The 15,119-nt window shown below is 47.9% G+C and overlaps 2 protein-coding genes across 5 annotated transcripts in view; both read left to right on the forward strand.

Moving 5' to 3' along the window:
- Nucleotides 1–11,318, forward strand: part of TRPV1 (transient receptor potential cation channel subfamily V member 1) — a 31,197-nt gene extending 19,879 nt beyond the window's left edge. For 2 of the 3 annotated variants that reach the window (XM_080826561.1, XM_080826563.1), the window contains exon 15: nucleotides 6,283–7,179. In XM_080826561.1, coding sequence (XP_080682687.1) covers nucleotides 6,283–6,443 — 161 coding nt within the window. In that variant the 3' untranslated portion in view covers nucleotides 6,444–7,179. Of the gene's footprint in view, nucleotides 1–6,282; nucleotides 7,180–11,292 lie in introns of those variants that run through there. The other variant, XM_080826562.1, reaches the window with a different exon arrangement.
- A 2,454-nt stretch (nucleotides 11,319–13,772) lies between these two features.
- Nucleotides 13,773–15,119, forward strand: part of TRPV3 (transient receptor potential cation channel subfamily V member 3) — a gene marked incomplete at both ends in the record, with an annotated part of 31,795 nt that continues 30,448 nt past the window's right edge. For both annotated transcript variants that reach the window (XM_080826956.1, XM_080826957.1), the window contains one exon: nucleotides 13,773–13,891. In XM_080826956.1, the coding sequence (XP_080683082.1) occupies nucleotides 13,773–13,891 (119 nt within the window). The remainder of the gene's footprint in view (nucleotides 13,892–15,119) is intronic.

A 15,119-nucleotide genomic window follows, 5' to 3' on the forward strand; every position in this document is an offset into this window, starting at 1 on the left:
GGCCTTCTTCACCCCACAGCCTGGGTGCTGGAACAGCCCCAAGGGTCAAGCACCTGCATACACTCTGTCACAGGCACTCTTTTGTACTCTCACACATTCCTGCACAGCTGACTGTGCCACATGCCCATGCTCACCAGCTCTGCCAGTACCATGCCCCAGGCATCTGTCCTCAAGTGCCCCAGCGGAAGCAGTTGATCCCATGTACAGCCATCTGGGACAGCTGGCCTTGTGGGCTGCCCTGTCTCCTCTTCTCGATCCTCACACCCAGTGTCTATGTTCAGCTGTGTGACTCTTACGGACATGAGCAGGTACAGGCAAAAACTCACCTTATCATGAACACAACCAGGCAGGCAGAGGAAGAATGGGAAGCTTAAAGGGTATATATACCTTGAGCAGAAATGCTCCGCAGAAAGTCACTACCAGGAAAAAAAAAGTCCTTTAACAGTTAATGGTAAACATTTAATAGTACTTGTTAAATTAAAGGTCTAATTGAGGACATTTATTTAAAAATGAAGCAAACGTAGTTTGTACTGAACAGATTTTGAGTTACAATTCTGCACTAATTCTTTGTTTTTAGCTTTTAGAAAATTGTGGTAAAATATGTGTAATACAAAAGTCGCCATTTTAACCATTTTTAAGTGTATAATTCATTGGTGTTAATTGTGTCCACAATGTTGTGAAACCTTCACCACTTTCTATTTCCAGAACATTTTCATTATTTCAAACAGGAACTCTGTACCTATTGAATGATTACTCCTATTTCTTCCTCCCCCCCACCCCCTGGTAACCTCTATTCTGCTTTCTGTCTCTGTCTCTTTTGTCTCTGTCTCTGTTTCTTTTGCCTAGGGTAGGTACCTGGTGTAAGTGGAACACACCTTTTGTGTCTAGCCCAATAATATTCCATTGTAGGTATATACCACATTTTATTTATCCATTCATCTTTTTAACCAACATCAGGATTGTGTCCACTTTTTGGCTATTGTGAATAATGCTGTGACCATTGGTGGACATAATTCTGTTTGACTGCTGGCTTTCAGGTGTTTTATTAATTAATTAATTAATTAATTATAGAGAGGCAGAAAGGGGGTGTGGGGCAGAGGACGAGAGAAAATCTTTTTTTTTTTTCAGGCTTCTCATGAATTTTTTTAGTCTATTCTGTGCAAAAATATGGCTTACAGTTTATTGCTGAAATGTAGGAACATGAAGATTCCCAGTCCACAGTTTTAAACCTAACAAGTATGAGAGAGAGAATCTTAAGCAGACTCCACACCCAGTGTGGGTGTGGGGCTCAGTCTCATGACTCTGAGGTCAAGACCTGAGCTGAAATCAAGGGTTGGATGCTTCAGTTCTTTGGATAGAAATGAAACTTCTGGATCCTATGGTAATTCTGTGTTTAACTTTTTAAAGGAACTGCCAGAATGTTTTCTAAAGTGGCTGCATTTCTGTACATTCCCACCAGCAAAACATGAGGGTTCCACATCCTCACCAACACTTGCTGTTTTGTGGGTTTTTATTGTGGTGGTGGTTGTAGCCATCTTAATGGATGTGCAGTTGTATCTTATTGTGGTTTTGATTTGCATTTCCCTAATGACTAATTATTTTGAATATCTTTCCAAATGCTCATTTGTCATTATAGGTACTCTTTGGAGAAATGCCTATTCAAGCAATCTGCCCATTTAAAAATTTGTTTTGTTGTTGTTGAGTTATAGAAGTTCTTTATACATTCTGGATATTAATCCTTTGTCAGATATACCATCTGCCAGTGTTTTCTTCCATTCTCTGAGTTGTCCTTTGATAGAAAAGTTTTTATTTTGATGAAGCCCAGTTTATCTATTCTTTTCTTTTATTGCCTATTCTTTTGGTGTAATATGTAAGAAATTATTGCCAAATCCAATGTCTTGAAGATTTTTCCCTATGTTTTTTTTTTTGTAGGAGTTCTATAGTTTTAGTTCCCAACCATTTCCATGTTGATTTTTTTAATTGATTCACGATTTTCTTGTTTGCTATAAACCTTGGACTGTTTCCTGGAGTTGTGACAATATTGGTTCCAAAGTTTCTGTCTGTTTTTTGTTTGTTTGTTTGTTTTTTGATGTTTTTGTGGTGGTTTAGGTTTTGGGAACTACCTACTTTACCATTTTGCTGATGTTACTAATTCTTGAACAAAGAATGAACCAGATGTTGACTGTTTGGGTTTTTTTTTTTTTTTTTTTGGTAGGGTGGGAGAAAGGGCACTATTTTCAGATCAACTTGCCTGATAGAATGATACTGCATCTTTCATATTTGATATTGCTTCATAGAGAGACTCTTTTTTTATTTTAAAAACTTAAAATCAACTTTATTGAGATATAATTTACATACAGTAAAATGCACGCATTTTAAGTGTATAGTTTGGTAAGTTTCAGGAAATATCTACTCAGGGAACCACCACTCCACTCAAGATATAGAACATTTCCATCATGCCAGGAAGTACCCTAACACCTCTTTGTAATCAGTTTCAACCTACCCATCCCAGGTAACTACTTGTCTAATTTCTATCCCTGTCAATTAGTTTGATATCAGCTTTTGTTTACTTGAAAATGTGAATTTCATTCTCATGTTTGAAGGATACTTTCGCTGGATACAGAATTCTGGGTTAACAGATTTTTTTTCTCTTTTTAAAAAAAAATTTCCAACACTAACTTTTTCTCCACGGTCTTCTGGCCTCCATTATTTCTGATGAAAAGTTGCTCATTATTTGCATTCCTGTATGTAATTTGTCTTTTTCTTTTTGGCTGCTTTCAAAATATTCTCTTCATCTTAGGTTTTCAGCAGTTTGAGTAAAACGTGCTTTGGTTTGTTTTTTTGGTTTATCCTGTTTAAGATTCGCCTGCAATTCTTGGATCTGTACATCAGAGTTTCTACATATATTTTGCTTCATTGTCCCTATCTACTTTGGGGGGGACTCCAATAACATATATTTTACTTTATTCATTTTATTTAACTTTATTTATTTGAGAGAGCAAGAGAGAGGGAAGGAGAGAGCAGGGGGAGGGACAAAAGGAGCAAGAGAAAGAGAACCTCAAGCAGACTCCCTGCTGAGTGCAGAGCCTGACACAGGACTCTATCCCAGGACCCCAAGATCATGACATGAGCTGAAATCAAGAGTTGGATGCTCAACTGTCTGAGCCACCCAGGTGCCCCTACATGTATTTTAATTTTTTAAGATTTTATTTATTTATTTGACACAGAGAGAGAGATCACAAGTAGGCAAAAAGGCAGGCAGAGAGCCTGATGCAGGGCTTAATCCCAGGACCCTGAGACTATGACTTGAGCTGAAGGCAGAGGCTTAACCCACTGAGCCACCCAGGTGCCCCGTCCCTACATGTATTTTAGATCATTTGATATTGTCCCACAGGTTTCTGAGGCCTTATTTTTCCTTGATTTTTTTTTTCTATTTCTCAAATTTGAGAATTTTATTGTTCTGTCTTCAAGTTCACTGATCCTATCCTCAGCCATCTCCAAACTATGATTAAGCTCATCCAGTGACTATTATATTTCAAGCCTTATGCTATTTGGCTTTCGAGTTTCTGTTTGTTTGGTTTTTTTTACGGTTTTCATTTCTTTCCTAAGATTCTCTAGCTGTTCTGTCATCAAGATCCTATTTTCCTTTTTTTTTTTTAACATATTAATAGTAGTTAATTTAAATTCTCTGCCAACTAAGTCCAACATCTGGGCCATCTTGGGGACAGTTTCCATTGACTGTTTTTTCTCCCTCCTTACTGTGAGTCACATTTCCCTGTCTCTTTGCATGTCTAGTAACATTTAATTGTATACTGGGCATTGTGGATAATATGTTTTAGAGACCCTGGATTGAATTTTTGTTTTAGTTGGCAGTTCAATTATTGATCAAATCACCCTGAACTTGTGTAGGCTTAGTTTTAAACTTTATAATGATAGATCTGTGAAATGCCAAGGTATTTTCCAATTCCATAAAACTTGTGGGACTCAACCTCCAAACTGTTTCCACTGAAGTTCTTGCCAGGACTTGGTTTTAGGCTTTGTTAGGGTGGGTCTTGGGTAGACCTTACTCTAGGGCATGTAGAGTAAGTAGGGCATTTCTGTGTTTCAACTTGATCCTCAGAGTAGAAAAAAGGTATTAAGGAGGTCCCCCCACTCAGTACTGCTCAGCTTCCAGTGTTTCTATCCCACTGTCAGCCCTATAGTGGCCACTGTCTGGTAGGCCTTATGCAGTCTCACATTGTACAAGTACACTCCAGCCCCCAGCCCAGAGACTTCTAGACCTCCACCATCACATATCTCTTTCTCCTCTTCTTCTGTACCCTGTATCACAGATTCTAGCTGCTTCAGCTGTCCAAAACCCCAATCTCTTCTTCCTTAGTTCAGAGGTACTGCCATGCTCTGCTTAGACTCCAGCTCAGTACACCACAGTCAGAGAAATTGTCCCTATGCAAACCATCAGGGCAATCATGGGACTCAGTTTGTGGATCTCACTTTTTCTCAGCAACTGCAGTTTTCAGTCTGTATCCTATGCCTGAAAACATTTACTGCAAATATTTTTTCCTGCTTTATGGTTGTTTACAAAATGTGGGTAGCTTAGCACTACATACTCCATCAGGGCTAGAAGTAGAAATCTTTTTTATCAAGAGCTTTCTGCAATCCTGTAATTTTCCCACTAGTTTCATTAGAAGCACTTCCTGTGTCATGCCATAGTACTTATTGATTATCTCTACAATTGTTACTGATCTAACTTTACCACAGAGCCATTCAAAGATGATTTTGCCTATAATTTGAGCAGTCTTCCAATATCAATCTTATTGACTTCATGAAGCCTCCCATCTTTTAAAGATTTGCTGTTGTATTTTGTGGTTAACTTGCATTGTGTTTGCATGACATTGTTGGCTATATAACGTAGCACATTCACTGTGTATTAATAAAGATATTGTTGAAGTAGCAGGGATATACACATTCTTGTTACTTGGATTGGGGTAGAGGATGATTAGAGATTCGCTGATTTCACATTTATAATTAATTAGTGAATGTTTCCTGAGGATTTTGCTTTTTTGTACAACTTTGTAGCAGTGTACACTTTAGTAATGAATAGTCATACAATTCAGATAACAAGGAACTCTCCTACCTACAAAGTGTATATGATTGGGAAGGGGCAAAGGAATACATGAGAGAAAGGCCAGGGAGGAAAGCAGTTAATAGCTGAGCTGGGGAGAACACTTGAGAGAGTCTTGGCATCAGGACTGTGGGAAGTGGGCATGGAGAGCCCTGTGCCTCCTTTCAGGGCTTTTGAGCTAGGGCTGGGCCAAGCAGTCTCTGAGGCTGCATGTTCCCAACACTGAACCAGCCAGAAGATTGTGTCTCAGTGAGACCTGGCCTATATCCCCATGAAGTCCTGCTTCAATGCCTGGATTCTTATTTAGCAGGTGATGCTTGGGAGCAGGCCAACATCAGCCTGCAGGCCTGGGGTAAACACAAAGACCTGGAGAATTTGGCTGGAGTGGTCATGATGGGCCTCGCTTCCCATATTCCTGATGCCTTTGACATGTGGTCAGTGTTAGACACCAGCAGAGGAACCTGAATTATGGCCTGAGGGTAGGAGGTATAGAAGGTATAATCAAGGCTGGTTTTCTAGAGAGATTAGACCCAGGGTGGCCAACCAGGGGGCTTGGCTGACCAGGACTCTGGCATTGGGAGGGGAACATGTACAGCTTTCCCTCTTGGTTGTCAGTTTGCCTAGGTGGCTGGGAAGCTGGAGGGGGCTAGGGAGTGACAACTGGATTCTCTTTAGGAGCTCCCTGTGCACACAGTAGAGCCCCATTTAAGACCTAATGTCACCATGTTTTCTTTGACATTGTTCCCAATATGCTATGCTCTGGTGGGCCCTGGTCCCCAGATCCTGATTCTCTGGCTGGTTCATCAGCCTACAGCTGACCTGATGTGAAGCCACCATGGGGCAGCCCCAGTGTTTCTCTGTGGAGATCTGTCCTCCCTCCCATGTGGGCAGGGAGGAGATGGAGACTGGGAAAGGCAAGCAATAGACTCTGATGAGGTCACTGCAAGTCAGGGTGAGGGGAAGGAAGAGGATTTAGGATTTTCCAGAGTGGAAGAGGATCCTTAAGCAGGCAAGGGAAGAGGAAATGGCAGCTATCCCTGTGTCTCAGGAAGGACCAAAATGTCTGGGTCTCCTTTAAGAGAACTACAAGTTGGTAACAACAAATAAGTGTCTATTTCTGCGTGCTGCATCCAAGGCAGTAATCATGTTTTACCCTTTAGTTTCAGGAAGAAACTGGAAGAACTTTGCCCTGGTTCCCCTTTTAAGAGATGCAAGTACAAGAGAAAGGCCCCCTGCTCAGCCAGAGGAAGTTCATCTGAGGCACTTTGCAGGGTCCCTCAAGCCAGAAGATGCTGAGGTCTTCAAGGATCCTGTTGCTTGAGGGGAAAAGAGAGGGACCCCTTTAGGGTACTCCTAACACTGTTCGGCCTCAGAATATCTCACTGTGGAGGGAACAACAGGGCCCTCTCAGCAGCCTGGCTTGGCCTGTGCCTGCCCAGGCACTTTCTTCACCTGCTCTGTACAAGCTACGGGAAGCATTGTTGGGTGCATGAGGAGATCTAGTCATCCAGCCTCACTGTCCCCAAGGGAGTCTTCCACCAGGAAATTATTTTGCTCTCATGTTTTTACTGACTTTGTTAAGTATCATGAATGATGAATCTTGTGTGGACATATGTGATGCCATTGTTTTATTTTATATGACTAGGAGTTAATGTAGATGAGGCCCAGGAAAACACCTCTTGGAACAAAACAAAACATGTCCTTTGATGTAAACTGCTGCAGCTGTTCTCTGTGTTGTGTTTAATACCTCCTCTGAAACAGTGGGCTGGGGGGATGTCATTTATTCCTCAGAGAAGGTGGGGGAAGGCTGGCCCTATTTCCAGCTCTGCCAGAATCAGGTTTCACCGGAGTGACTTCCTCGTTCTGTGTGATACATCATGGCCCCCAAAACAGAACTCTTTTGCTGTCCAAATGAAAGTACAGCACCTGTCTTAAAAGCATGTGGCAAGAATTTTTTCATGGTCTTCCATTTGTGGCAACTGTAGTCCTACTCCCCCGCAGTGGTCCTACTTCCACCTCCATGCATCCTGTCACTCATCAAATAAAGAAATAAACAAATAAATAAATATCACATCCAGTGTGAACTTTGTGCCATAGCTAGTTGGCTATGATGTGTGTGTGGGTGTGTGTGTTGCTATTGAGGCTGGGACAGTTAGTAAGGTTACACAGTCAGTAAACAGCATTTCCCAGGTCTGACTCCAAAGCCTGAACTTAACTGTGGCCCCAGGCTATCTGGCAGAGAATAGAATGGGCTGGGGCATTCCAGTCCCTCCCTGGGGAGTAGAGACGTGAGGGCTTTTTGCTTTCTGTTGTGGGTCTGGGACCCCTCTCTTTTCCTGGAGGCCTTCCTAGAAGACGTCATGTAGATGTCAGATATTTGCAAGTTTCTGCAGATTAGATCAACTTTCAAACTTAACCCGAGCTGGAAGGAATCTTGTGGTTGTTCTTTTCTAAAATGAATGAGCATAACCTTTTGTGTAAACCCGTGTTCTTTAAAGAAGGACACACATGCAATTAGCCCATTCTTTGCCCTTTTGTATCTGTCACTGTCTCTTTAGCTCCCTTTGTCCCCATGTCCCTCCCTCCAACACGTGGAGGCAGGAGGAGCCACAAACCAGAATCCCAGGTGGGGAGGCTGCTCAGCTCTCCTAGCCCGGGGTGAGCTGTGATCTGCCAGGATGCAGGCAGCCTCTCTTGACCACAGTCTGGGGGGATCTGCTTAGGCCTGAGAGTGTTGATGGAGATCTGCCTGGCTCCCAGGCCTCCCTCCTTGTTCACTGCACTACGTGGAGTGTTTCCTAGGGCAGGTCAAGGCGTTGGCCCATCCCTGCATGCACTTATCCCACAGAGACCACTTCTTTTACTCCTCCTTCTTGAAAGGAGAGCTTGTGCACCTGCCACCAGGGTCTGATATCTGCCTGGGAGGTGTGGGGAGGAGGTAAGGGTGTGCTTGACTCCTGTCTAGTACGTACTTTGGGGATGTTTTATAGTCCAGGGCAGATGGTCTGGTGAGATGGGGGCCATGTAGTGTATGCTGGCAGATGTCTAGGGGCTGCCTAAAATTTGGGCCTCTGGGAAGCAGGCTTGGGGCAGGAATGTGTAGAAGCTGCCCTTTCCCTCTCACTGCCACATCCCTTCCAGGCCCCAGGCTGCATCTGCCCTTGGCATTTTGCTTCCCACACACAGCCCGTTTGGATGGTTCCTCCTGTCACTGTTGTCTTTTAATTTAAACTCCTGTTTCCTGCACGGTCACAGAAGGAGCTGAGGTCACGGAGGAAGGGTGGGCACAGTAGGGCCCATGGCTGCTCCAAGGAAAGAGGAGCTGGACTCTGGAGGCCAGTTGGTCTGTCCTCCTGCCCAGGCACTGGTGCAGCTGCGACCAAGCACTAGAAGTCACCCATGTGGCGGCCAGGGCTGAGGGCTGAGTGGGCAATGCTGGCTTCTATGGGGCTCCAGGCTTGGCAGGAGGAGGCCGGACTCCTGGTTCCACACTCCTGCCACTGTGCCATGTGGGCCCCAAACACAGGGTGGGGATCAAGCTCATCTGCAGCCCTGGCAAGTGCAGGCAGGGTGTCCACTGGCTAAAATGCTGCCTTTGGTTTGAGGTGCTCACTCGGTTGAGCTGGGGCACTTCCCTCCCTGACCACATGGGTACGAGCATCTTCAACAGGGCCCTGCACCCCATAAAGCTGGACGGGTGCAGCCTCCTGTGATGAAAGGGTCAGAGCTGACTCAGTGGCTTGTGGCCCAACTCACAGCTCCTGTCTGATACTCCACCGAGGCTGTGTATCATTCACCCAAGCTCGTCATTGTTCCTTGAATGTGCCAGGATCTTTTGCCTCCCAGTTCTGCTCCTGCTGCTCTCCCCATGTACAAGGTCCTCCCTCATTCCCAGTGTAGCCCAAATGCTCTCCCTTCCCTGAGCCCATTCCCCACTGCCCCATGGACCAGGTTTCCTTCCTTGGGTTGTAAGGACCCAAGCCCTTTTTGTCCATACAACTTGCTGAGTGGGGTTATGGTTCTTGCCTGAGCCTGTGTGGCCCACAGTTTCTTGAGGGTGGAGACCACTTTCTCCAGTACTGAATCCTATGCTGGTCCTTGCTTGCCTGCCTTACTGTTGGATCTCACCATGTGTTGCATTAAATGGGATTGAATGTAGGCCAGCTCAAGGGGCAGGAGATGCTGTTTCCTTGTATTTGGGGTAGGAGCAGGGTTGGGGGTGGGTAGTGGCTCTGACTGCTGCGATCTGGCCCCTGATCCCACAAACAGCAAACTCCCTGCCGGGCACAGTGTGGGACTTTGGGTGGGAACAGGGGTCTTTTAGAGAGGTTCCAGCCTGGCCTTTGAGAAAAAGTGCCAACACCAGGCAAAATGTAAATGCTGAAATTTGACAACAGCCGCGTCCCTAGGGTTCTGAGGCCACAAGAAGTAAAGCTAAGAGGGACAAGGGGCTGATTCAGAAGGGGAAATTAATTGAGTATTAGAAGGAAGGCTATGATTGATCCAAGGTCAAGCTATCATGATGGAGTTTCAGGCAATGTTTGTGGGAACATCAGGACCACTTGATGTAAAACCATCAAAGCAGCCCACATTTTTTGGTCCTGAAGCCAGGTTTCCTGTCCCTTACAGGCCATAGGTCCTGCTGCCCTATGGTCAGAAGACTGAGTCTGCCGCCTGCCTCTGCCCAGGCTGGAAGGTTGTGGTGATAAGGGATGGAGGGACTGGCCCCGGAGGGCAGCTGGGGAAATCCCTGCTGCATCAGTCATGGGCGCCCTCCCTGTCAGCAAGACTTCCTGCTCCCTCCCAATCCTGTCTGCCCAAGGGGACAGGTGTGGGATTCCTGAGTGACAAGAGACAGGGCTGCCCCAGCCTCGCTCCGCCCCCTTTACAGCCTTGCCCTGCTTGAGAAGGGAGGGTGTAGAATCTTCCCCAACATCTGACCTGGAGGCAGGTGGCCCAGGTGGTTGCTGGGGGAAGGGACCAGGATGACAAAACCAGTCAGAATTAATGACTGTTGCTGTTTATTGCGTTCTTTCTGTCCTCTGGGTCTTGTTGAAGTCCTTTCTGTGTGTTTTCTCAAGTAATTCTGCAAGGCAGATTTATTTATTTAAGGGTTTTTTTTTTTTAAGATTTTTATTTATTTGTCAGGGAGAGAGAGAGAGTACAAGTGGGGGGAGCGGCAGGCAGAGGGAGGAGGCTCTTCACTGAGCAGGGACCCTGATGTGGGACTTAATCCCAGGATGCTGGGATCATGACCTGAGCCAAAGGCAGATGCTTCACTGACTGAGCCACCAAGGTGTCCCTACAAAGTGGATTTATTATGCACATTTCACAGACAGGAAATGGGAGAAATGACTTGCTCAAGATCATAGAGCCAGAGAGAGGTGAGGTTGTCTGACACCAAGGTCTGAAATGAATAATTTCTGGTGTTAAGTTGTGTTTTGTTTTGTTTTTAAAGATTTTACTTATTTGAGAGATAGAGTGAATGAAAGAGGGAGAGAGTGAGAGAACATGGGGTGGGGGGTGGGGGGCGGGTAGGGCCAGAGGGAGAAGCAGACTTCCTGCTCAGCAGAGAGCCTGACGTGGGACTTGATCCTGGGACTCCAGGATCATGTCCTGAGTCGAAGGCAGACGCTTAACCAACTGAGCCACCCAGGTGCCCCTGGTGGTAGTCTTTGAATGGGGACTTCCTTTGTCTCTAAAAGGATCCGATCCCAGACTTTGAAGGACAGATACCAAGTTTTGGTACTGGCTACCCTGGGATCGACCAAGCCAGTGCTCAGCTGTGGCCTTTCCTCCCAGGGCTCAGGGCAGAGCACTTGACCATTCATTAGGCTCTCCCACCAGCATGATCTCTTTGACTCTTCACAGCATCCTTGGAAAGTAGTTGTAATTCCCATTTCCCAGTTGGGGAAACTGAGGCCCGTGATGGGAAGCATCAACTACAAGAGAGAAAAGAGTTGGGACCAAAACTTTGGCCTTGGCACCTGTTGCCTCCCCTGCCTTCTCCTAGGCTGGGCTGCTGTGTGGGTGTGGGGTGACTCAGGCAGGGCATGTGGGTGGGCAGGCGCTGCAGCTATGGCTGGTGGGTGTGGCCTGCCTGACGCCTAGGGCAGGTGGCCCAGCCAGTTCTGCCTCTGACGCCTCATTTCAACCCTCTCTCTGCCTAGGATGAGAGCCTCCCGCCGCCTCAGCCACAGTCCCTCCGGGGGTCCCCGGGCCCAGGACATGCGGTGATCTCAGAGCAAAGGCAGCCACCACCACCCAGACCTCACCAGGTGAGTCCTCATCACACATGGCAGCCAGCACTCTCCAAGGTCCTAGGGGACCCTGGAGTGAGAACCCAAGGGGTCTTTTAGGTCACATCTGCCCTTTGCTGATAGGCCTTGGGGGAGGGGTTGGGAAGAAGCTTGGATCTCTAGCAGGAGAAACAAAGTGAGGTGTGAGCTCTTGGCCTGGGGAGTAAGTGCAGAGCCCAGGTTCTGATGGACCCAAGAAACTTCCCTGAGGTTTGGAAATCTTGGGAGGGGGAAGGGCTCGCAACCACCTAAGGGCAAAGGCGAGGCTCTTGTCACCACTAGTGGGCCCTGGGATGTGCCTCTCCAGTGCAGGAAAGTGAGGGGGGCGTTCAGGATGAGATGAAGTAGCCCAGAGCATGAGAGAGACAAGGCCCAGTCACCTCACAGGGGCTGAGCCCGCAGCTGCAGGGGCTCCCTGTGGGCCCCAGGCCTGGCCTGTCTCCCAGGAAAAGTCATTTAGTCAGTATCACGGCTTGGGAGCACTTTTCCAGTGAGGAAGGCCAAACCCAGGGAGGGAGGGCAAGGCAGTGAGAGAGTCCCACAGGTGAGAATCCAGAGTTTATGGGGTGACTCAGGGAGCTAATTATCGCCGCTAATTATAGCTCCAGCCCAGAGTTTTCTTGACCCTCTCCTGCCCCAGCTTCCCAGGGCTGCCCCAACTCACGGGCCCAGTGCTGGGAGAATGGAGCAGCTGGCTGTCATGGGTGAGCGCTCTAGGGTCCTTGGGGTCCTTTCAGCTCATTCATCAGAAAGGGAAACAGAAGCCCAGGGTAAGAGACATGCCCTCCACCCCCTCCCCAACCCCCTGCCTCGTCTTGGTTTAGCTCAGCCTTTTAGCCCTATCTGTCCATAGACCACTCCTGGCTGAGGAAGGAGTTAAAGCCCACCCATCCTCATCCTGTGACTATGGATACAGTCAGGGACCTACATGCTCATGATTCTTTCTTGGTAGTATACTTCATCTCTCTGGCCTCAAGTTCCCTGCACTCCAAGGCCAAAGCCTTCCCCTGGATAACTCCTCCTCTCCCAGGGCTGCTTACTTTGGGGAGGGCAGCTGTCCCATTTCCAAACCTCACTGCCATCTGATAACGAACGGCTCTGGATACTTTTTCCAGGAAGTTTTCCTATCTGGGCCAGGATTACCAGTGGCCCCAGCTCAACCCAACCTAGCTAGGCTCTTCTTAGAGGAAATCTGTCCCTTGCTCCTATCTCCATGAGGGTGTTCTCTGAGGGCTGCTCAAGCTGAGAATGGCCGCCTGTTGACTGCAGAGTCACCTCTTATCCATGAACCCTTTGTCCTGTCCATCTTATCCTATATGGCCAGCCCACCCTTCTCCATGGGTGCTGCCATATACTGCCCCCACAGTAGCCTTCTGCTAGCTAGCTTGCACCTAGCTCCATGTGCTAGTCTCCTTCATCCTTCGTAGTCTGCTATCTCTAACATGTCTGTCTCCTGTGTAAACCCTCCCATGCCCTCTACCCTTGGGACCAGCTACAACTCCTCACTGGTGTTTCAGGCCCTCATAACATGGCCCCACCTGCTTTTGGAGCCTCTCATGCCAGTGGTCCCCAGAACTCCCCAGGCTCTGCAGCCACACCAGCTCCTTGCCACTTGCTATCTTTCTTGACCCGTGGTCTTTGCTCAGGCTGTCCCCTCTGCCCAGATTGTCCTTCCTTTACACAGAGTTCTCAAAAAACATGTCAGTCCCTCTCCCCAGCACATCCCTCTGAGCCCAGCATGGGGTCCAGCCTGTACTGAGCACCTCTGAGGGGCTGCCTTGCCTGCCTCTGGGGAGGGAGCTCAGCTGCTCACTTCAGGTGAGAAGGGAATCTAACGGACAGATAGCCACAAGGCTGGTGGCACTCAGCTCTTGGGGATGAGACAAAGATAATGAGTGTGTCATCTGCAGAGACCACCAGGGTAGTAAGAAACCCAAAGCACCAAAGAGGCCTGAAGCTAGAGTGTCTAGGACAAAGGAGAAGGTAGTCCTGTTCTGTTGAGGATATCACTGAACACAACATCTGATGGGGAAATGGAAAAAGCAGAGCTAATTCTTAAGAGTCCACCTGAAGATTGTGGGTGGAGATGATGTCTTGAGAGAAGCTAAGGGCATGGTGGTCACTGCCTAGAAGCTCTGTTGGGCTCTCCTAGGATGCACAAGGGCAGAGGTGCTAGAGCAGGGAACAGGAGGAATTGCAGGGAAGTTGGCAGGCTTGGAGGGTAGAGAATGAGCTCCTTGTCCTGGGGGTATGAATAGGGACCACCTGGTGCCACATGGGCGTCTGAAGCCCCCTAAAACTCCCTCATGCCCACTCAACCTAAGCATCTGTGCTACGATTTTGCTCCAGCCATGAATGCCCACCCCAAGGAGATGGTGCCCCTCATGGGCAGAAGAGCTGCTGTCCCCAGTGGGAACCCTGCCGTCCTGCAGGAGAAGAGGCCAGCAGAGATCACCCCCACCAAGAAGAGGTAGGATGTGCAGGCTTGGGCACTGTGTTGTGGGGACACAAGAGGGATTCTGATGCCCACCCTCAGGCAGCCCTTGCCTGGGGTCAACACAAGACTCTGTCTCATCTGGGTTGACCTGGTATCCAGCTAGGTATAAATGGGGGGAGGGTGGGGAAACAGCCCTACATGTTCAGGGGCTGAGCTAGGGAAGCCAGTACAATGGGAATAATCAAGGAGACCTCCTTGAAGGGATCAGAGGTGCTGAGGCAGTAATATTCAGGAGGGCTTCTCGGGGAGGCAAGGGATCCCTGGAGCCATCCTTGAGACAAGGAGCCGAAAGAGGCATGGACATTCCAGGCAACCTGGATCCCCAAATGAATGCTTTTTTCACATACACCAACTGCTTTCCCATCCATTGGGTGCCCAGGCAGGGTGTTCAAGCTCTTAAACACCACCTGTGTAATGGGCAAGAAGCAAAGGCATCACCTCATAGGGTGATGGTTTGCTGGGGTTGTCGGCAGGCAGTTGGCATCCTGCACACACGTGTTGATGGTGTTTTTGTTACTTGGAGCTTCATCTTCATCACTGTCATTGTTATTGTCACTCCAAGGGGCCCCTGGGAACTGAATAGGACTGGGGTGGTTACGTCTACTTCCCAGCTGGGGATGTGGAGGAAGCAAAGCATGGGAGTGTTTCTCCAGGGTCATCCCTGGTGCCTGAGCTGCTCCCATGGCAGTTGCCCAACCTCTTTCAGCCCAAATGCCCCTCCTCACCACGAGCTGTGTCTTCACTGGACCCTGGTGGGCTCCAGATGTGATTTAGCTTGTTTGCCCTGCCTCCTCTGGCCCCAGCCCCAGCCCCTGCTTGGGCCAGAGGTGAGAATGGTGATTTCCCTTCTGTCTGTTGTTTTGAGTAATAATTACTGAAGTTTTCTGTGCACCAGGGCCCAGGCTGGGGAGACTGAGACACAGAGAGAAAGAATACCCATCCCTGCTCACAGTCTGGTGAGAAGGGTACCCAGAAGAATGTGAGATGTGTCCCAACTTCTGAGATGGGATCTGAGAAGGATCTGAGAAGGGATCTGAGAAGACTGTGGGCCATCTCAGGGCACTTCCTGGATGAGTTGGTTTAACATGGGTGATGGCAGATGGAGAGGAAAGGCAATGGCATCCCCAGATGGAGGCTTGGGGCAGGGACCAGTGAAGAAATGTATAAGTGCTGGGTGGGTGGTGGAATCTTGGAGAACATG

This window comes from Martes martes (genome assembly GCF_963455335.1).
Source record: "Martes martes genome assembly, chromosome: 16".
NCBI lineage: Eukaryota > Metazoa > Chordata > Mammalia > Carnivora > Mustelidae > Martes > Martes martes.